Below are 24,783 nucleotides of genomic sequence, written 5' to 3'. Positions count from 1 at the left end.
CGATAGATTCCACATATATCTTTAGTTTGAGATCACAAGATTCAAAAGTTTTCATTTACTTTATTGAACTTTATGCCTATTCAAAAATAAATAAATAAATAAATAAATAAATAAAAATAAAAGGAGTACTGGGCCTGGAGACGAATCCATTTTAGGGCAGGCAATCCACTAAAGATGTATCATATTCATGATAATTATGAATCTCTCCATTTTATTTTCCCTTTAAAAAATAACGCTAGACGATAGTGTTCGAATTTGCTTGAACACCTCAAATATTATATGAAATGACGACTATTTTCGACTAACACAAGTATTGCATAACTTTATCAATACTTAGAGAGTACAAATATTTTAACAGTTGAATTCAAAAATGAAGTTTTTCCTTTCTTTTGACGACGAAAATCATATTAACATCATTTTTAGTAGGTGCTACGACACAAACTATTATTGCGAATTTTTTTAGTTTAAATTGATACTCTATCATTATATGATATATATCAGGTTGGTATCATAGATGAATGAAAAATATCTTCTTAATTTTAAAAAATGAATCAGTCTCTATGATACCTGTCAATATATAATATATATCATGTAGGTATCATAAATGACTGAGCTCCTTTTTGAAGGAATGAATCAGTTCTCTATGATATCTTGTTAGTATATAATACATCATGTGGGTCAATCCTCTATAATACTTAGTCAGTATATATACCATGATGGTATCTTAGATGATTAAATTGTTTTTTTCTTAAAGGAAGAAATCAATCATCTATAATACCTTATTAGTAAATGATATATAGCATATGAATATCACAGAGGATTGAGTTGTGTCCTTTTTGAAGGAAATCAGTCTTGTATGATGCTCTGTCAATATATATGATATTTATCACATGAATGTCATAGAAGACGAAGCAATTTATTTGTTGAAGGAATGGACCAGTTCCTATGATATTCTTTCAATATGTGATATATTAATATACCACGTGTGCATCATAAAGACTAAGTAGTGTTGGAATGAATCTGTCATTTATGATACTCTGTCAATATATAATGTATAATAGGTTAGTCTTATCACAAAGGGCTGAGCATTTTTTCCCTAACAAGTGTTAGCGATAGGAAGCATCACAACTAAAGTTTGATATGATAATAAATAATAAAAATAAATTAGACATGAGAATTTTACGTGGAAATCCCTCAAACAGATAGAGAAGAAAAACCACGGGGTAGAAAGATTTTACTATGATAATATGGGAAAGAAACAATAAACACTTCTCTCTTGTAAAAGAAATAACTCACTATAGAGGACACTCAAAACTACAATATTTATCTTGGTGTATAACTCTCTTTGTGTTCTTACTCTTTTGGATTGTATTTTTTTGTGGGATGATCTAAATGAGGGCAAGAGGCTCTCTATTTATAGGAAATTGGAGACGCGTAAAATACTTATTTTCGTGTAAAATACGCGTTTTCTTGTCAGAAGTTGCTAAAGGAGGAAACAACTTTTGAAACGCGTAAAATATGCATTTGCTTCTTGGACGGAGCATGTGCACCTTCCTTTTTGACTTTCTTGCACTCTCCCATTTGAAGGTTTAATAGAGAATCATTAAGTCTTCACACCATCCTTTCTACCCAATTATTGTAATATTACGTTTCTGCTAGGTCAATAGAAGATCGACATCATATAAATTTATTACTGTTGATCAATTTCGTAAACATATCTGCTAAGTTATCATTAGTGTAAATTTTCTGAATATCCACACTACCTTCTTCCACCTTCTCACGAACAAAGTTATACTGAACTCGTATGTGCTTTTTCCTTGAATGAAATGTCGGATTCTTTGCAACATGTAAAGCGCTCTGACTGTCACAAAATAGTGCAACCTTCTCTTGTTTGTGCCTAAGCTCCTCCAATAACATCTGTATCCTTATTGCCTCTTTGTTAGATTGTGTAGCTGCTACATATTTTGCTTCCATCGTAGATGTAGCCACGATAGACTGCAGTTTTGAAACCCAACTTACAGCTCCTCCAGCAAGAGTAAACACATAACCTGTGGCGGACTTGCTTTTATCAAGATCACATACATAATCTGAATCAACATAACCTGTAACAGTAAATTCTGATCCTCTATAACACATTGCAACATCTGAGGTACCCTTGATATATCTCAGGATCATCTTAAGAGTATTCCAATTCTCTCTACCAAGATTAGCCACGTATCGACTAACCACTCCCACTTCTTGTGCAATGTCAGGTCTTGTACATACCATGGTGAACATTAAGCTTCCCACTGCTGATGCATACGGTACTCGAGACCTCTTCATCCTTTCTACTTCATTGATAGGACTTATACTTGAGTATAACTTAAAATTAATAGGAAGTGGGGTAGAAATTGACTTACAGTCTTGTATCTTGAAGCGTCGCAAGATTTTCTTCAAGTAGTTCTCTTGAGAAAGCTAAATCTTTCTATTATTTCTATTTTGGTAAATTTGTATTCCTAGAATTTATTTTATTGGTCCCAAGTCCTTCATTTCAAACTCCCTAGCCAACTGTGCCTTTAAATTTGTGAGACAATCTTTGTTGGGGCCTTCTATCCACATGTCACCAACATACAACAGCAAAATAATAAAATCGTCATTACTAAATCTCCTCTAATAAACACAAGGATTTGAACTATGTCTGTTATATCAAAGGCTTATAATGAGAGAATCAAATCTCTTATATCAATACCTCGGTACCTGTTTGAGACCGTAAAGAGATTTTTTCAACCTGCAAAACAAGTTCTTTTTTTCTTGTTTTTCAAAACCTTTTGGTTAGAGCATGTAAATTTCTTCTTCAAGCTCTCTATGAAGAAATGCAATTTTGACATCTAGCTTCTCCAAGTACAAGTAAAATATAGCACACATTGCCAAGATCACTCAAATTATTGTGAGTCGAACCACCAGAGAAAATATCTCATTGAAGTCTATACCTTTTTTTCTGAATGAATCATTTTACCACCAATCTTGCACGATACTTATCCACTTGATATTACTATTGCGTTTGATCTTGTAGACCCATTTGTTTCCAATGACCTTCCTTCCTTGTGGTAATTGAATAAGATTCCATGTTTTATTTATAGAAGGGATTCAATTTCTTCTCGCATTGTATCTTTCCACAAAGATGATTCTTGGCCTTTCATAGCCTCGTGAAAAGTTGAAGGCTCTCCATCCTTTGTTAATAGACAGTATGCAACATTGCCCTTCATAGAATAATATGAGTGCTAAGCTGGTTCTCTTCTCTCCCTAGTTGACCGTTGAACTTGTGGAGTTTTGATCTCAGCTTGCTCTTGTTCTTCGTGTTCTAGTGCTGTTTCAGAAGAAACTGAAACTTCTTCTATTTCTTCAATTTCAACTGTAGTAGTCTCTGATTTTTTTCCGAAGTGCTACCTTATTTTGCTTGTATCTTGTTTTCAATAAATACAACATCCCTGCTGATTACTATCTTGCGGGCAGTGGGATCCCACAAGCGATACCCCTTGACTCCATCAGCATATCCTAAGAAAATGCATTTCCTGAATTTCGGATCCAACTTCAATTTTTCTTAGGTGTTGTACATATCATAAGTAGGACTTTCGAATATATGTAAGCAAGAACAATCAGCTGGTTTTTCTGTCCACATCTCCATGGACGTTTTCAGATTAATTGCGGTTGATGGTGACCGACTGATCACATAACAGACGGTTTTGACTATTTCTGCCTAGACTAGTTTTTCCAATGCTGCAGTTGCCAACATAGCTCTTGTCCGTTCCAACAGGGTTCTGTTCATCCGCTCTACTACTCTATTTTGTTGTGGAGTATATGCCACTGTGAACTACCTTTTAATACCTTATTGTTTACAGAAGTTATCAAATTCATCATTAGTGTATACTCCTCCATTATCTGTCCTTAAACACTTGATCTTTTTCTCAGATTCAAGTTCCATTCGCGCTTTGAACTCTTTGAAAATTGGAAAAATATCTGGCTTTCTCTTGATTGGATACGCCCAACTTCTCCTAGAGTAATTGTCGATAAATGATTCAAAATATTTTGCTCCTCCTATGGACTCTACCGGTGCTTGCCAGACATCAGAGTGGACCAGATATAATAGATATAATATTTCCTTGCTTTTAGCAGATAAACTGTTAAACTTCAGTCTATGTTGCTTACTGATAACATAATGCTCACAAAAGGGTAGTGAAACCTTTTTGAGCCCTAGAAAAAGCTTTTGCTCAGCAAGAATCTTCTTCGTCGATTTTTTTCTTTTAAGACAGCGGCTGCAACTTCATCGAAAACTAGACTATTTGCATTATTCGTCAGGTTGATGATGAGTTGATCATACGAGTCAGACAGACTTTGAAATAGAAGCTCCGCATGTTCAGTCCCCTCTATTTTAGCAGCCCATTATTGTAAGTTGTGAAAATAGAGTATTCAAAGTATTGATGTGTTCGGTAACCGACATGGACTCTACCATTTGAAGAGTGTACAATCTTCTTTTTAAGAAGATTTTATTATGTAAAGACTTGTCCTCGTACAATTCCGTAAGAGTATCCCATATTTCCTTTGCCGTCCGTTTTTCAGTCATCCTAGACAACACTTGATCAGCTAGTGTCAAGTGTAGATCATCAACTGCGTTGCTGTCTATGTCGTTTCACTTGCTGTCATCAATAAAGTCTGTGGGCCTGCTTTCAATTGCAACTAAGCAATTGTCTTTTCTCAACATCGCTCTTATTTTCAATTTTCACAATGAGAAATTAGTCCTATTGAATTTCTCAACGTCAAACTTTGTTGTACTTGACATTGTTTTTTGCTTCACACCCTTCTAGATTATTTCTGAATATTTTTGCGAACAATCGTGACAAACTGTACCGTCATCGAATTTTACTGTTCACAAAATTTACTATTCATAGATAGTACCTTTGCATAAAACAGACAGAATAACCGAGGACTCTGATACCATAGTTAGTGGGAGGAAGAACCACAACTAAAGTTTGATATAATAATAAATAATGAAAATAAATTAGACATGAGAATTTTACGTGGAAATCCCTCAAACAGATAGAGGGAAAAAACCACGGGGTAGAAGGATTTTACTATGATAATATGGGAGTACACTGCTCTCAAATACAAGGAGAAAACAACAATAAACATTTCTCTCTTGTAAAAAGAATAACTTACTATAGAGGACACTCAAGACTACAATATTTATCTTGGTGTATAACTCTCTTTGTGTTCTTACTCTTTTGGATAGTATTTTTTTGTGGGATGATCTAAATGAGGGCAAGAGGCCTTCTATTTATAGGAAACTGGAAACACATAAAATACACATTTTCGTGTAAAATACGCGTTTTCTTGTCAAAAGTTGCTAAAGGAGGCAACAACTTTTGAAACGCGTAGAATACGTGTTTTCTTCTTGGACGATGCATGTGCACCTTCCTTTTTGACTTTCTTACAACAAGATGAGTTGTCACTCCTCTATAATACCCTATCAGGTATATGATATATTATGTGGGTATCACGGAGAATTTAGTAGTGTTTTTTAAAGAAATGAACCAATTTCCTATGATACTCTATCAATATGATATATACCAATCAGGTATGATATTTTGTTAGTATATAATATATTATGTGGACATCATAGAAAATTGAATAGTATCCATTTAAGGAATGAATCAGTCATTTATGATATCCTTTGTCAAAAAAAAAGCAGCATTTTTTAAAATTTAAAATTGTTCAAAATTCAAAAATCTTAAATTCTGAATTTACTGATATAAATCAATGGTAATCTTCAGATAGTTGATTCTCTCTGCGTGACGCCGGTAGTGAATATAGTATTATCACAGCACTATCCGTGAAAAGAAAAGGAAATTAAAGGAATATCTTCTTTTCAAGTTTCAACAATTTTCATCTTTACCAATTTATTTATTTTTAATACATTTTGGTTGGGGATTTCTTTTTGTCTTCTACATTTGATTCATATATAAAGAGATGCCGATCAAATGTGTATATGCTATTAACCATAATATAAGTTTACTCTATGGTGCTAACTGCTATGATATACTTATTATGATAAAGACTAAAGAGTTAGTTTTTTTACTTATTTATTTTTTCATGAGAAATAAATAAATACACTTGGAGGTTCATTTACTTCAAAATACAAATATAAATACACTTAGGAGGTGAATATATTATATTGTACCTCATTATACATAATATCTAAAATAGAAGTGAAGGATTATATTAGAATGTGAGAAATCAGTGTGCTCGAAGAAGGATATGACATTTTGTCCAATACTCTTGAAAGGTCTCCTACCGTAGTACTAAGTAGATTTAGGGGTGTTTACAAAAAAATCTATGAATTAAATCAAAGTGAAAATCGAATAAACTATAAGGGTAACTTACAAAAGTTTCACTAGTTGAAGAGCTAATTACTTAGATAAATGTTAGTTTGCAAAATTATGAATCGTATCAGATTTTGGACTTTGGATGCATATATCTAACACGTCCAAATATATAACTGTAGATACATGTATCTCGGATACATGAGATCAAAATTATGTGTAATTTGTTCTAGATACACTGTATCAAAGTGGATTCACATATATCTAAGATACATAGACAAATCTCACTCGCTTCCCTCCTATCTCGCTCGTCACTCTCCTAGCTCGCTCACGTATCTGGTATTTAGATATAGTGTGATTGACATGTATCTAAGATACATAGACAAGTATCGCTCGCCACCTCCTGTTCTCGCTCGCCTCCCCTCATATCTTAGTGTATCTGACTGAAATTCTGGTATGAAATTTTTAATTAATGAGACAATATGTGATTATTTCAAATTATATGGAAAATTAATAAATATGGTAGAAATGTTTGTGTAATTAGGTATTTTGTCCAAAAAATTAAACTGATATTCTTTAGGTTCATTTGATTTTTAATATAAAAATTGATAAAAATTTAAATTCTTCACAATATGAGTAGTATATCGAACAAAATTTATTAATGAAAACTATTACTATTTTGATTTCTTGTTGAATCCGTGCTTCATTTTGAATAAGTGGTTGAGAAAAAAAAAAAGAACTCATTAAAATATTGACAAAAATTGCTGATCAATAAAAAATTAAGTTAATTAATTTGATTTAATTTTTATATTTATAAATTAACTTAATTAATTTGATCGTCTTTTACGTAAAGACAATCTAAACTGAATCATAAACACCCGTACTAATTGCATTAGCAATATCAAACCACACGAACAAGGTTAAATCAACTCTAAATTAAGTAAATTATAGTATTGAGTGACTTTTATTGTGGCACGACTCTTTATTTCAAATATTATCCTAATGTTGATAATTGATATCATGCCACACTAGAACATGGCAAATGGAGGAAGGTTGGCTACTTTTAAATTTTAATATTTCAATTAATAATTATTATTTTTGAATTTGACTTATAGCAGTTATTCTTTTTAAAAAAAAAACAAAATATTGGACAATTTTTCTATGCGTCTCATTCTTGTATCGTTTCAATTTAATTGGATGTCCCCAAAGGGATGATTATTCACTGATAGTGTGATAAAAAAAAATTATATCGTCAATGCAATTTAAACAGTTATAAAAAGTTTGTATCCATGCCTTTATTATTTTAGGTTACTAAATAATTATGTATATTAGTACTTCTTTATGCGGTACGATTTTAAGTTTCAATTTTTCAAAATAGTGAATTTGAACATGAAATTTTTTAATTTTTTGAAATAAAATTCACTTATTTAAAAATTACGTAAAAATACTACAAGTTATAATAAATGATAATTCAAATTATTTAAAAAACATATTAAAAAAATTATGATAAGAAAAGACTCATTCAAATTTTAAAATCTGAAATATGTCACATAAATTAAGACATGACATTAGAACGGGGAATTAAATATCATTAGAAGATAATATAAAAATTGCATAGTTTATAAAAATTAAATAAACTCTTATTTTTTTAAGATAACCGTCAATATCGAAGAAAAAGCACAAGCTTGTTGTATTTTGGTCTATCTCAAAACAAACAAACAAATAAACTCTCCCAATTTTTATCCATTTTCTTTTTTAAAAAACTTCTTTATTGCCAGAATCGTTTGATCATGAGAATGATTTATTTTCTTAAATCAATTTTTATATTATTTTAAAATTAGTGTTTGATTATAAAATTTTCAAATTAATTTGGAATTGATTCCAAATTTGGTTTAAAAGCTCCAAATTTGTTTTCTAACTACATCTTCATTAATTTTAAATAAAATATTTTCTTCTCATCGATCGTTGTAAAAAGTATAAAATATAATTAAATTTTTAATTTCAATTTTATAAATTTCAAATAAAGTAAATTTATTTTTGAAATCTATGATCAAATACTTACTTAATATCCTTATATTAGTTAATTACCAAAAAAGTATTGTGAACCATTTTTAAGAAACTTGAATTGAGACAAAACAAGGAGAAATAATAAGAAGGCTCTTAAATTGACAAAAAAAGTATTACGGTCAAACTGTTTTATAATAATATTATCATATCAAATATTTTTTTGATAGTTATAACCAAAATTTTATTATAAAAAAAGATAATATAATACAACATAAAAATTTGATTTCATTAAAAAATTATTATTTTAAAGAGGTATGACCGTATAAGAAAACTCGTAATTAATTTAATAAACGGACAGCAGCACAAATAGCCAAAAAAACAAAAGTTAGCATTTAAATTATGTTAAGGTGGAGATTGTTAATTTGTTTATTTCTTGTTGCACTGTTGCTTTTTTCTGAAAAATAAAATAGAAGAACAAGTAATAAAAAGTTCAATATTTTTATACTTAAAATATAGTGTTGACTTTGTCTCCAAGCGTGCAGGAATAATGTAAATAATTATCTACAAATTCAAATTTAATTAGTTTAATCAAATCTAGCATTTCACGCTTGGTGTTGTTTTATACTTTTATTAGATCTCGTTTAGTAATAGAGAGAATTATTGAAAATATATTCAAATTTAGCGCAAATTATTAGTTTTATTTTTGAATTATTGACAGTCTTAAAAATACATCTTTATTTGGCTAATCGAACTCTAATACACCTCTGATCTTGCAACCTGAATGAAATATACTCTTAAATTCTCGCCAAGTTTAGGGGCATTTTCAATACTTCTCTCGGCTTTTTATTAAAAGCTTCATGCTCCTCCAAGAGTTTGAGACTACTTGCTATGTTATGTGACAGGTCGGGGTGTATATAAGTTTAGTTAGTCAAATAGAGAAGTATTTTTAAATCTGTCAATAATTTTGGAACAAAACTAATAATTTGAGTCAAGTTCAAAATATTTTCAATACTTTTCTCTTTAGTAATGTAACAACTTCCTCTCTAACCAAATTCTTTACTTAATTAAGCTTATTATAAAACGTTTTTCAAGTAACAAAACCTTTGTTAACCGTACCTATTATCAATGCTTTTCATTTTTTAAGAATAAAATAAAGTTAGTGGATGTTATGACAAGTTAACGGTAGCTTCCTCCAAACTTATAGAGTTCCAAAATTAAAAAAATTAACAAAAGAGTAACGTATACTTTCTTTATTTTTATTTGTTTATCTTAATTACTATTTGTATAATTAAAGAACATATTTTTTTTTCCAAATATTTTGAATAGTTAACTATTGTGATTATACTATAGTAGTTTTTATATAGTTTTTAAATATGTAAATTTTATTTTTAAAATATTAAAAATTCTATATTTGATCAATTTGCATCAAACATTAATCAGTTTGACCCTCATACATCAAAAAAATCACATAATTAAAACAGAAAAAATATAAACATTAACACCTTTTTTTCCTTTTAGCTATTTCATCACGGGTGATTAGTGTATAAAAGTTAATCTCATTTCCACAAATAATAATACAAAGACATATAAGAGGAGGATACTTTTAAACAGGGGCGTAGCCACACATAGCTCAGGGTGGCTAATCGGATACCCTTTGTCGAAAAATTATATTATGTATATAAAAAAATATATAAAATATATCAGTTAAAAATTATTTTTCATATATGTATAGTAAATTTTGGATACCCTTAATAAAATTTTTAATTTCATCATTGCTTTTAAATCTTATTAAAATCAAATAGGGGAATAGTGTGGTAATACTTACCCTAGTTAATTATTGAATTATTTAAATTTTTATTTTATTGGTAAGGTTCGACTATTTTCCTTCTCCATTTTCCCTCCTCTCTCCCTAGGTATAATAATAACAAATTTGACATCCAACTTTTTCAAAGATAAGGATACTAAATTTTTGAAAAGGACAATATAGTCATCTTGAATAAGATAAACTTGATTGCGTATTATACAATATAGAAGTATGGTTACAATATTTTATTTATCATGTTTAATACGAAATCAAGCATGCTTGCTAGCTCTCTAGCTAGCTCTCTAGCTAGTTCTTGTCAATTAAAACATCTCTCTCTTCCTCTCTCTCCAAAATCCCTCTATTAATTTCCCTTCTTTTCTTCTTAATATTTGGCTATTCAATGCTATGGAGAATGATATTCCTAATTCTTCCAACTCCGAAAAATACCAAATAACATGGGGCTCAGATGGAGGCATAATAAGCCAAGTTAAGTGTTATAGATGTAGTTTTTGTAAAAGAGGTTTCTCTAATGCACAAGCTCTAGGTGGACATATGAACATTCATAGAAAAGATAGAGCCAAGCTTAGAGAAGTATCGATCGAGACTTCAGATATAATCAAGAAGTCTGTCAGTCCTTCTACTCCTCCTGATCATATTCAGGTACCATTCAATACTGATGAATTAATATTACAACAAGATATATCTAGCGATGACACAAGTAGCCCCTCGAAAAGGCCATGTGTTACACTTGAAGGGGAACAACATCATCCTATTTCCAAAGAAAGAGATGAAAATCATGAATTGATTATAGGAGGTGATCTTTTACAATTACCTTTGTTTGTGGATTCTCCATCAAAAGAAGAAACTAATTGTGTAGAAACACAAGAAGGAAGTAATAAGGGCATGCAATTGAGTGTTGATGATTCAAAATTGGACCTTGAGCTTCGATTAGGGCCGGAACCATAGTGATTGGTTTTAATAAATTGATCAAAATAGAGGTACTTCTATTTATTTTTCTTATATGGTATTTTTTTCTTCATTTTTTTAAAATGTAATAATTCTTCTAGCATCGAGTTACAAATAGCTGACCGAATTCACTATATACGTTTTTAGTCGATATATATATAAATTATATCCATATTATACATAGATTATACATATATCATATCTATCAGCTATCTCTAGTTTAAGTGGTTGAATGGACGACTATTTTCAATTAATTCTTCTTCCAACTTTTATTATCTATATTTAACGAGATTTCTTCTCTTATTTCTTCATTATGAATCTGAGCCAAATACGCATGTTAGTTTTGGTACTTTAAACCATGAGCCCCCCCGCCCCCGCCCCCCCAAAAAAATTAAAAAAAATTATGTTCTTCTATTTAAGTTTAGGTTTAACAACTACAATATCCTTTTTTTAAAAAAAATTGGTGCATGCTTTTTATTTGCTTCTTTTTTTTCTTTTAAAAAGAAACATTATGTCCCAAAATCACCTCCAATTCTCCATTATTTTCTATATGATTTTTTTACTATACTGTTGTATTTTTTTTTTTTTCTGATTTTGATATGTTTTACTTGTCTTAGTATCTATAGTGTTAAGTAGGGGTGTACATATACCGGGTTGGTTCGGATTTGTTACAAACCAAACCAAACCATTTGTGTCGGATTATTAAATCTATAAACCAAACCAAACCAATACAAGTCGGGTTTTTCAATATTAATTTTTCTCGGATTTTTCGGGTTTTTCGGGTTTTTCGGGTTTTTCGGGTTTTTTATAGACGGAGGCAAAACAAAATTTTAACTTTATAATATAACTAAAATGTCAAATAGCCATAATGAACCCAAATGTTCACCACTTCTGCCAATTAACTTAATCACACATAAATAAAAATTAATATAGTTTCTTCCATAAAATTAAGCAACTACAGCTTTAGACAAAATGATATGTTAGATGTCACAAAAACAAAAAATCACCTTAGAGTTTGAGTATACTCTAAATCATCTAAACTATTACAACTGAAGTTGCTTCATCTCCCAATTAAACTCAATAAACATAATATTGGAAGCAATCTGCATATCTGGTTCTATTTTCTTATCTGCAAAATAAAAAGTTAAGTGATCCCAAATCTCGGAAGTGATCCCAAATCTCGGAAGTCTCTCTACCACTATTCCCAGATTTAGAAGGTTCTTCAGGAGTGATTCTTTTTTGCTTTTTAGGAGTGCGTAGATGAGGAATGTTCTTACCTTCTTGCTGTTGAGATTTTGTTGGCACAATAGGATGGTGGTTGTCAATCACTACTGATTTAGTTCCAGAAGTTGTACCTTCCATCGAGAAAGACAATTTCTGTATATAACAAAAAAAAGGTTATAATTTGTAATAGATGTTTAAGATACAACTAAGAACTAACATAGATGAATGGAACTATTTCTAAGATATTACAACAGATAATAAGGCAGCACAGCAAATAGAGTAACAGCACAATAACAACTTAGTATATAAGGAATGCTGCAGGTTTCATCATGCCAGATTTCAAACAAGGCATCACCAAGGCATCCAAACTTACAACAGACTATGACCAAACTACAGCAGACTATGACCAAACTACAACAGGGTCAGAGATGCAGGGTGTTTTGCAACCTGAGGACCTACACCAAGGCATCCAAACTTTGCAGGATTGCAGTATATATTATTTTGACAAGGCCTAAGAAGTTTCAGCTCAAACGGATAATTGGAGACGTTAGGCGAGCGACCTTGAAACAATCAGCTGTCTTAAGCCTAAAGAGAGAGAAAATTGCTATTTGGAACTCAACTGTTAACAACTCTTTACTTTATCAGAAGGACATAAGGTCATTAGCTTCCTAGTTACATTATGGACAGTTCTTTCGATACTTTTTCATCAGAATGAATCAAGACTCTATATGTTTATATAAGAAGCAAGTGACCGTAAACGAAATAGTACTACAAGTAGGACTGTGAACCTAAGTGATTATAAGGAGAGAGTAGGAATGACACAATAGTATTTTACATTATTGATGCTACTTCCGACACATACCTCCACAACTTGAATTAAGAGACTCAACTCAACCAAGACATTATCAAATGATATCACTAGACCTTCAAATATATACCATGAATGTAGTATTTTTGTTAGGATGTTTCTTTTAAGATTCTTTTGGAAGACAACAACATAAAAATGAATTCATGCCAAAAAGAGTAAAGGGATGTCCATTACATACCTTAACGTTGACTCTGCGAAGCTATATGAGAGCACTCACAAAAAAAGGGGATAACAACTTTAGCATCACCAAGAAAAAAACCACTACGATTAGACTGTGAGTGACGAGCTCTGTACATAGACGGCTGCATAGAGCCTTCTTCATCCCACCAATCCTCTGAACTTCACATCGATGATAAGCATTTACAATTATGAAAAATTCAATGACAGTAACGAGCACTAAAAGGCGCGACAAGCTCTCGAGGCTAGAACTCAAAGATGTACTCTAAACCACCCTCCAATTATCGATTCATGAGCAAACCAACCTCCTTTATGTTCCCAATTATCGAAGAGCAATCTCAATTGACTACACAATTTCACTATCCGGACTCATAATTTTCGAGAGGAAAGCAACAGAGGGGGTCGGCGAATGAAAAATGGAAAGGAAACTAGGGTTGTGAAAGAGGAGCATATGCTCTCCTCTTTATCTGATTGTTTTGGTCTTTTGGACCTCTTTTGAAAAGATGTTGGGCTTCATCTTCATTTGTTTAGGCCTATTTTACATATTAATTAGTTGGGCTCAAATCCAAATCTAGACAGAAAATCAGAAATTATGAAAGAAACTTAAAAATAATATTTATAAATTATATTTTAATAAATATTTTTATGTATAATATAATTTAAAAATAATATATCTATACTCGGGTTGGTTTGGGTTCGGTTTGACTTTTTTTAGTTCAAACCAAACCAACCCTATAATGGTCGGGTTTTTTTTCCGAACACCAAACCAAATCAAACCAAACCACTAGTCGGGTTTTTTTTCCGGTTTGGTTCGGTTTGTCGGTTTGGTGCGGTTTATCGGTTTGCCCTGTACAGCCCTAGTGTTAAGCCTGCATATACTTCACTCTTTTCAGATCACACTTATAAAATTGTACTGTGTTTGTTATTGTGTTTGAAAATCATCTTTGGGCAGAAGTACATTTTTCGTAAAAAAAAAGGGGGTGGGGGGTGGGGAGTTCTGGAATTTACTTAAAAGGATAAAGGAGAACCGTAATGAATTTGCACCTCCAAACTCTTTCCTTAATTGGGTAATCATGGTTACAAAAACTCATTGAAGGACCAATTTCAATCCATGACTTGGAAATTTTCTCATCTGATCAATGTAGCAAGTTCAAAGGTTGGTAAAATTAGGCTCTATGTTAATTCTGTTAATTAATTCCATTAAGTTTAAATTTACAACTACATAATTATACTAAGTATATTCAAGGAATGACATGCACAATTAGTGGGGGAGTCAAGATTTTGATTAAGAGGGTTCAAAATCCGAAGAAGTAGATACACGAACTAGTTGAAGGGGGTTCGACTGTCACGATCCCGAACCGCCGTGACTGGCACCAAAAATAACCCTCTAGAGAGAAAACCATTTCCTTCGGACCAACTTATCAAACTTACAAGATAAACAGTTAAAGACTTGCAGAAGCATGAATAAAAAATAAAATAAGACTGAGTTCCATAAACTCAGCTAGCAAATTAAATATCAAAAGAAATGCTTGGTAGACTTGGTAGACTTTTGGAATTCCGAACCTTACCTCTAAAATACATTGATCACAAGATTGTGTTAGGACATAAATAATCAGGTATTATGCAGAAGCCAGAAAAGCAAACCTCGAAAGATCAAGATGTTAGGAACACTCAGTACAAATTTCAGCCCGATCCAATGGCTAATGAATTGGGAAACACAATTTGAAGGTTGCTGGTGGAGTGGAAAAACTGTTGCCTAAAACACCCTTTACTTCTCTCTTCTCTCTTGTTGAAAGCTCTCTCAAAAACCTCTCTTATATGTCCAAGGTCTCTCGAAGACACTACCAATGAGCAATTGCATAATTCTCTCAAATCATTCTATTTATAGAGTGGTACTATTTCCTACAACCAAAACCAACTCCAAATAGGAAAAAGTACCACTCTATAAATAGAATGATTTGAGAGAATTATGCAATTGCTCATTGGTTGTGTCTTTGAGAGACATTAGGCACATAAGAGAAGTTTTTGAGAGAGCTTTCAACAAGAGAGAAGAGAGAAGAAAAGGGTATTTTCCGCAATAGTTTTTCCTCTCTGACCAGTAACCTTAAAATTGCGTTTTTCGATTCGTTAACCGTTGGATCGGGGTGAAATTTGTGCTGAGTGTTTCTAACATCTTGGTCTTTCGAGGTTTTCTTTGTTAGCTTCCACATAACTCCTGATTATTTCGGTCCCAACAAGTGGTATCAGAACCAGGTGCAATGGTTCAATGATCCAGTGGATGAACCAAGTTAAAAATGGATGTTCATCTTGGCGGGTTCAATTATAGCCGCAACGTGTTTGACAGTAATGAAGAATATTTTGATTGAGAAATTTTGTAAGAGAGTTTCTCTGCATGAGACATAGATTTTGTAGAGGAGATTCAACCTGTTGAAGATTATGTGAAGAAGGTGGAGCAAATTTATTTTGTCAAAAATTCAGGCCAAGGGGGAGATTTGTTGGGTGTTTGCCCTGACTTTCCTAGTATAATTGAGTTTTTCTTTTCCTAAAAGGAAAACACAAAGTTTTCATATTTGGCTAGTTCTTTTTCTAATAGGAAAACGTTTATGACTTTATAAATAGAGGTTCATTCCTTCTAGCATGGTAGCATTCACAATGTAGTCCTAGAAGGTTTGAGAGTTTAGGGTAGGGGGATAAACGGTGAGACATAAGTGTTATGTTAACACTTGTGTGAACCTCTTTATATTCCGAGTGAATTGTGTGAGGTTATTCCTCTCTATATTTTGTACTCTTATATTTATAGTGGATTGCTCATCTCCTATTGTGGATATAGGTCGGTTGATCGAACCATGTTAAATGTTTGTATCTCTTTTGATATATTTCTCGGTTATCAACTTATTCATGATCTTTTAAGGTTTATGTTGCTTTCCGCATGACACCTAATTATTTTTCGTCATAACACATTGATTGTAGTCAATCTCTCAAAAAAAAAAAAAACTTAAAACAGGGAAGTTGAAAGGATAGGTATATTCTGTCTTCATCTAGACTTGCCTGTTTTACCGAGAAGTCTGTGTTAACTTATGGACGTAGTCAAATTCCACGTTGTAATAATTTTTGTACTGTATGATTAACTTATAGATATTATGTTGCATGATTCTAGGCATAATTTGCTAGAGTTGAGTAACCACGAGTTATATGAATGTATTATCTATTTCTCCGACTTTAACTTTTCATAATAAAAATAAAAGAAAGTCAACCTATTTCTGAAATTGCAGCCAGTCTTACTACCTCTTTAGTTGCTAGAATATTATTCAATAAACAAGAATTATCAAAATTCTATCATGATATCAGTGCTCTAGTCGATCAAAGAAACAATCCTATATTTTGTTATGATTTATAATCTAAGAAACATGACAGAGTTATAACAATATTAAAATATAACTCGCAACGCCTTTAATTAATATTGCAATAGAACATATTTACCAAGACTCTTTCTTCCAATAATCAGGTGGAGGATAACGGTGGGCACCAAAATAGAAGCCATCTTCTTGAACTCTCCAATAACATTCATTTAAATCAGGATTTACCTTTCCACAATCTTTTTCAGCTATATGATTATTGAATATATCGAAAATGATATCTTTCGAATTCCACCAAAAATGACAAAAATAAAATGTAGACCCAAAAAAGATTTTCCTACGAAAGCTAAAAGAAAACTCATCATTTGTATTAAGGACTTTATATCCTAAATCATCATCACCAGATTGACAATGAACGGTCAAAGGTTCAGAATTATTAGGTAGGGTACTATTGATGTGAACCTCATATCTAGAGGTAAAACCAAAACTTCTTGCAAGAATAAGGTTTATTAGAAAGATGATTGAGATAAAAAGGGTTTTGGTATTGAAATTAGTCATGTTTGACTCTTGAAATGGTTCCTATTGTGTTTTATTTGAGAGTTGAAACACTGTCTCTCTCTATATATATATAACAGTGACTGACTTAGACGTTACTATTTAGATAAATCATAATTCTAATTGTCAATGCCATATTAGGAACATATTAGAATACTCTTTATATTATGCACTTTTCTTTTTTAGTTATTATTTTCATTTGGACTAAAGTCCACTTTACCATCTTAATATTTTGAGTTTGGGAAGCAATATGGTTAAATTAATTTCTAAAAATGAATTAGATTCAAAATTTGGCTCCCAGCTATGCAAAGATAATGGACTGAACAATTACAAGATGGTGTTGGACACTTTGGTGGTTCCAAAAGAGACACCACTAATTTGAAGCTGAAGAAGATCATTTTTGTAACGCTCCAAATTATTTTCGCCAAGATTCGAACCATTCTTCGTATGCGTATAGGCTTGAATTGGAATACTTCAAATTGTATATATGAGCTAGGATCAATTCCTAAGTATTTTAAGTGTATTAGAGGGGAATCATGGTCATAAGGGATCTCTAACACCAAGTCAAGTCCAAAGAATTTCTATCGGCTAAGTTTTCGTATGAGACAGTATGAGGGTCAACTTCAAATGACCATATCTCTCAGAATATTAAGAGTTATGTGTCTCATGAACTATCAAATTAAATATCTCTGTGTACTCTTTCCAACTCCACCAACTTTGTCTCATTCGGAGTTTGGAGCAGAAATTTATGGTCATTTTACTAAAACATGTTCAGATAGGACAATTCGGCGAGCTCACCAGCCAATTGACGACTTGCAGAATGGTTCAGCAACAAGACGATTTAGCTCGCCGAATGGATCCGAAATCCTCCAAAAACAGTTATTTTAGGCGAGCTAAAACACCCTTTGGTGACTCGCCGAATGGTTCGGCGAGGAGACCTCCAGCTCGCCGAAACTGCCAATGAAATTTATTAAAAGGTGATTTTTCTCAATCTTTCAACATAATAACATTCTTATACTTAGAGATACTCTCAAAATCCAAAATTCTCCTTCTCCCAAAGATCAAGAACTTCAAGAAAGGGATTTCTCCAACATTGAAAGATCTAAAGACTCCAAGTTCAAGATCTCCTTCACAAATCCATAGATTGGTTTCTCAACTTCAAGCTACAAGGTTCCAAAACCAACACTTTTATCCAATAATTCCTAAAATTCGGGTATGTAAGGTTATTCACAACGTTGGACCAACTCCATCCTCGTGCTCTACATCTTTATTGATTCGAGTTGAGTTGAGTTTTAAGGTTCCATGAATTGAGTTCTTGAGTTATCTAAAATTTCTATTGAATATTTGTATATGAATTCATGTGTATTGATGATGTCTTTGAGTTGAGTATTTGAGGTATAAATTCATGTATTCATTCACATGAACCCAAGATGAGATTTCATTTTTGTCATAATTTGCCTTAAGGTTGAGATTGATGGTTTTCATGTATAAATAAAGTATTCCTCTAAAAGTGAGATGATGCATATTTTAATGAATTTGATGAAATTGATCATAGAATTAAATCAGGATTTTGGAGCAAGATATTTGATGATGATGTAAATGATGTTCATTTTTAAAAAGTAAAATGGTTGATGAAGAGGTAATATTGATGATGATGTTTTGAAATGTAATGGATTGGAGTCTAATGTGACTACATCATGATATGATTTGCATAATTCAATTTGATTGGAGTCTTATGAGCATTTTGAGTATAAATGATTGTTTGAGTTGGAGTTTTGGAAAAGTATGATTTGAGTTAGAGAAGTTTCTTTATTTTTATTTTAAGCATGAGTACAAACGAGTTGAGCATTTTTATATTAAAACATCTATTTTGCGAATGAGTTGATGAGTTAAAATTGTGTTTTAAATACATTTAATATCTACTGTATTGATTGAGTTTGAAAGCATGATTTTGAATGTCTTGAAAGAGGATGCATTAAACACGAGTCAAGTTGATGTCTTTAAGCATTTTTCTACTTTGAAACATGAATATTTTCTCGACATAAATAATTATTTTGAAGAAGAGTGATGGGACTGCATGATTGAGTTGAAAGCATGTCTTAAATGAAAACATTAATAATTTTTGCCATGACTTGAACCATTGTTCATATACGTATAGACTCAAACTGAATGACTTCTAATTGTATATATGAGTTAAGATCAATTTCTATGTATTTGAAGTGTATTATAAGTGAATTATAGTCATAAGAAACCTCTAGTACTAAGTCGAGTTGAAAGATCCTTTACCGATTAAGTTCTCATATAAGATCTTATAAGTGTCAACTTCAAACGACCTTAACTTTTAGAATATTAAGATTTGTGTGGCCCATTAAGTATCAAATTAAAGGTCTTTGAATTCTTTTTCCAACTCTACCGAGTTTGCCTAATTTCGAGTTCGGATTAAAATGATATGACCTTTTTACTAGAGACTATCACTACAACGATTCTAGGCCTGGCGTCAAGCGCTACTATACCGCCCAAAATTAGCTGCAGTAGTTTTGGCTCTGGAGCTGGGCGCCACTATAGCGCCTGGAAGGTTCTAAACCCATTTTTTCCATATTTTTCATGATGAATGGCATTCCATACTTTTATCCACCTTTCCCAAGTATAACCCTAGCCATTTTGGGACAAAACAATCAATTCCCTCATAATATCCAAAAAGGTTTTCCTCTCCTTCAGCTTAAAAGATTTGAGAGAAGAGACTAGAAAGGAGAAGAAGAGTTAAGATTCAAGATCTTCAATCCATGTCTTTGATTTTTGGCGAGATAATCTTCATTCCAGGTATGTAAGGCTATTCACAACGTTGGACTAAGTCCGTCCTCGTGCTCTACGTCTTCATTGATTCGAGTTGAGTTGAAGTTTGAGGTTCCATGAGTTAAGTCCTTTAGTTATCTAAAATTTCTATTGAGTTTTTGTATATAAATCCATGTGTATTGATAATGTCTTTGAGTTGAGTATTTGAGGTATATATTCATGTATTCATTCATATGAACCTAAGATAAGAGTTTATTTTTGTCATAATTTGCCTTGAGGTAGAGATAGATGGTTTTCATGTATAAATAAAGTATTGCTCTCAAAGTGAGATAATGCATATTTTAATGAGTTTGATGAAATTAAATATAGAATTAAATAAGGATTTTGGAGTAAGATATTTGATGATGATGTAAATGATGTTTTTTTAGAAGGTGAAATGGTTGATGAAGAGGTAATGTTGATGATGATGTTTTGAGATGTAATGAATTGGAGTCTAATGTGACTACATGATATGATTTGCATAATTCAATTTGATTGGAGTCTTATGAGCATTTTGAGTATAAATGATTGTTTGAGTTGAGTTTTGAGGTTCCATGAATTGAGTTCTTGAGTTATTTAAAATTTTTATTGAGTTTTTGTATATGAATTCATATGTATTGAGGATGTCTTTGAGTTGAGTATTTGAGGTATACATTCATGTATTCATTCACATGAACTCAATATAAGATTTCATTTTTGTCATAAATTGCCTTGAGGTTGAGATTGATGGTTTTCATGTATAAATAAAGTATTTCTCTCAAAGTGAGATAGTATATATTTTAATGAGTTTGATGAAAATGAACATAGAATTAAATAAGGATTTTGGAGCAACATATTTGATGATGATGTAAATGATGTTCATTTTTAAAAGATGAAATGATTGATGAAGAGGTAATGTTGATGATGATGTTTTGAGATGTAATGGATTGGAGTCTAACGTGACTACATGATACGATTTGCATAATTCGATTTGATTGGAGTCTTATGATCATTTTGAGTATAAATGATTGTTTGAGTTGGAGTTTTGGAAAGGTATGATTTGAGTTTGAGAAGTTTCTTAATTTAAGCATGAGTATATTGAGTATAAATAAGTTGAACATTTTTACATTAAAATATCTATTTTGCGAATGAGTTGATGAGTTAAAATTATGTTTTAAATGCATTTAATATCTATTGCATTGATTGAGTTGAAAGCATGCATTAAATGAAAACATTAATGATTGTTGACTCGGAGTCCTGATGAGTTATAAATGAGTCTTGAAAGGATTGTTTGATTGAAAGAAGTGATGATTGAGATAGATTGAGTTTTGGAAAAGGGTCCAATGAGACCAGATGAGATTGAGTTTTGAAAAGGGTCCAATGAGACCAGATGAGATGATTTGAATATTTTACCTGATAGATATGAACATATTGAGTCTTAGGAGGAGTATTGAGCACCGAATTAGGTAAGAGTAAGTAATAACTCAAACTCAATAACTACACGCCAAACGTAGGAGAGGATTGATCTGTTAAAGTTAGATGTTTCCCAAATTACTATCCTGACGTGATAGGACTTGATTGGTTATGGATCCATGATTTTTTATTAGCTCCTACCCTGGCAAGGTATGAACGAACGTGAAACAACGTCCGTTTATTGTGCATCACTGGCTCATAGGTGATCATTTTCAGTTAGAAAAACTCCCAAATTAAGTGATTTTTGCATGATATGATTGGTTTGGTTGAGATTGTAGATGATTGAGTCAAATTATAAAATATTGCTAAATTCTAATTTACATATCTATTGAGTTGAGTCTTTTGACTTTATTGTTGAGTTGATTGTATATGATTGGATTGGATGAGATTGTAAATAATTGGATTGGATCAAATTGTATATGATTAGATTGGATAGTATGTGATTGAATTGAATCGGATTGGATTGGATCAAATTATATGTGATTAGATTGGATCGAATTATATATGATTGGATTGGATCAAATTGTATATGATTGGATTGAATCAGATTGTATATGATTGAATAAGATTATACGTGATTGGTTTGGATTATATATGATTGGTCTCTGTCTAAACCGTATTCTTACTTTAGATTTATGACACCTTGATTGAGTCTCTCACCTTCCGATTTGAGATATCTGAACTAATATTATTCTACCTTGATGCGTGTTTTATTCTGCCATATTACATACTCGTACATTCCACTTACTAACATCCATTTGGACCTGCATCATTTCATGATGTAGAGACAGGTTTAAGATATCATCAATAGGCACACCATTGAGGATTCGTTTACACTCAGCTTATTGGTGAGTCCTCCCCTACAATCGAAGGATACCACTTATGTTATTCTTGCATTGAGTTTAGTCTTTTCATTCTGATTTGAGGTAGCAACGAACCTGTCATTGACACTAATTAGATAGTAGTGATAGAGACTTCATAGACTAGATAGTGATGGATCGATTAAGTATTTTATTTTCTTGAATTGTTTTTGTCATACTATTTAATGACATAGATTGAAGTTTGATTTGTTGACCCATGACCTTTCTTCCTTGAGCTACATTGTTGACTAGACTTGCCCCCTAATTATCTCTTTATTTTAAGTCTTTCGCTGATTGAATAAATTGATGGATGTATGATCAGGCCAAGTGGTTTGCTTGAGAGCCAATAATGGTTTCTGAGTGCTGGTTACGTCTAGGGTACCCTCCCGGGCATGACAAACTTGGTATCGGAGCACATAGTTCAAAAGTCCTAGGGAGTCTATAAATCCGTGTCTAGTAGAGTCTTGCTTATGGGTGTGTTGTGCACCACACTTATAATCAGGAGGCTATAGGACATTAGGAATTATTTCACTTCTTTCATATTCCGAATTTGTGCGATAGAGTTTAACTCTATGAAAGTTCCCTTCTAATTCATGCATTGCTCAAATCCATCTAATTAACCCTTATACTCAAGGTGGTTGGAATAGTAAACCTCAGATTCTTGTTGATGAGTTAAGATAATGTCTTGAGAAAGTAAATAGACTACACAAGGCTTGTAAGGAGCCAATTAGTGTGCTTAAGTCTATTGATTTGAAAGAATACACTCTTATTTATATAGATCGTGCGTTGAGCCATAACAAGATGTATCCCATAATCTCATCTCTAAATCTTGATTCGAATGTTATCTTCGAGAGGGAACTTATGTCTCTAAATGATTAGTGTCACCATCCGATGAAATGTGATTTGAGGCATGGTGAGCTATGATTCTTAGAATGATCTTAGAGTTAGAAAGAAAGAGTTAGAGGAGTAGAACTCAAATAGTAAAAATGGTGGTTGATTGAGGCCTGTAACTAGAGTGAAGTATCTATAAGGTGAGTAATGAGGTGTAATGAATTATTATGATAGTGCTAGTTTTAAGATTTGATTTAGTAGGTTTGACATGACGTATGCGAGAGATTAATATATTAACTTGCGAGGAGTGTGTGTTATGAATGGAGAGGTATGTGACCCTCAAATGTAAATAGTGAATTGAGGCTAATTCATTTGGTAAGAAGAGGCTTAAGATGTGTATATGAGATAGTATAGAGTTGTATAAGGCTCTAATTTTATGAGTTGCTTTTGGTCACTAGTTAGTATCCTTTAGTTGCTGATGTGAAAAGGCTGGATGTCGGTTTTCTTTTATTTAGTATCCATAAGAATTGGGTTGAAGGGAGTTGTATATAGATAATGGTGAGTCTCTTTTTTATAGTTCGAGTTTTCTTCAACTAAGTTAGGAATATGTGAACCTACAAGATGAGTGTTAGCAGGCTAAAGAAGAAAAGGTTAGATCATAAGAGTAAGAGAAAGTGGATGTGTACACCAATAAGAGCAGCAAGTATATAAAAATGCATAAAAGATAGAAGGAAGTTAAGGGAAGTATCTTAGAATGAGGCCCTAATTGCGGTTTGGTATCTTCGGGTATACTATAATTGGAGAGTTTAAGTGTTCTTGTGAATAGTGATACTCTGTTGTGTAGAGTAATGTGCTTATAACTAAGTGTAGAGAATCAGTTTGCAGACATAAGGAGGTGACCTTTGAGCTAAAAAGGAGATGATAAGGTAATGGACCTAAGTAAGTCTTGATCTTTCGATAATGATGAGTTGATCAGGATGAGACATCGATATTTTTCCATCTCCCATATTCCTAACACTTCAGTCGAGGTGATACTCTATTCTTTTCGTGTGCATAAAAACCATTCCCATGGCCTAGAACCATGGATCCCCCATGTTGATGCATATCCATGATGATTTCGAGGATGAGAATTGATGAATTCATTCAGCAATCCTGATTTTATCTCATGAATCTAAGAGTTTTTGATCCTATGTTAAACGAGACATGACTTGAGTTTCACAATATGTATAGTTCCATAAACTCATTAAAAGCCCTAAAAGGCTAGAGATATCATATTAGTTATGGGTATTCTCAGATCAGACTTTCTGAATGAATCGTGCTTATGACTTTTTTCTCTAAACATTTTTAATGCTTCTTCCTTTCCAGTTCTGATAGCTATGTTAATGATAATAGACTGAGTTGAGTGAGAGCAGATGGGGGAGAGTGAGTGTTTCCTCATTGTGATAGTTGTGTTGTACTTGTCTAGTTAAGGATAGAGGTGTGGAACAGGAGCAAA

At 32.2% G+C, this 24,783-nt stretch overlaps 1 protein-coding gene across 1 annotated transcript; it reads left to right on the top strand.

Annotated features, from left to right (window-relative positions):
* Positions 1–10,533: 10,533 nt before the first annotated feature.
* On the top strand, positions 10,534–11,231 carry LOC129881486 (transcriptional regulator TAC1-like). The gene has a single exon (XM_055955680.1). It carries the CDS (start codon positions 10,573–10,575, stop codon positions 11,131–11,133), a length of 561 nt encoding a protein of 186 aa, XP_055811655.1. The 5' UTR covers positions 10,534–10,572; the 3' UTR covers positions 11,134–11,231.
* The last annotated feature ends 13,552 nt before the right edge of the window (positions 11,232–24,783 follow it).

Source organism: Solanum dulcamara, chromosome 3, assembly GCF_947179165.1.
Source record: "Solanum dulcamara chromosome 3, daSolDulc1.2, whole genome shotgun sequence".
Taxonomy (NCBI): Eukaryota; Viridiplantae; Streptophyta; class Magnoliopsida; order Solanales; family Solanaceae; genus Solanum; species Solanum dulcamara.
The sequence above is the reverse complement of the archived record's forward strand: the minus strand, read 5'-3'. Positions and strand labels throughout refer to the sequence as shown.

Coding starts and splice junctions, on each gene's coding strand:
- LOC129881486 (XM_055955680.1), top strand. CDS start 10,573: ATGGAGAATGATATTCCTAATTCTTCCAACTCCGAAAAATACCAAATA.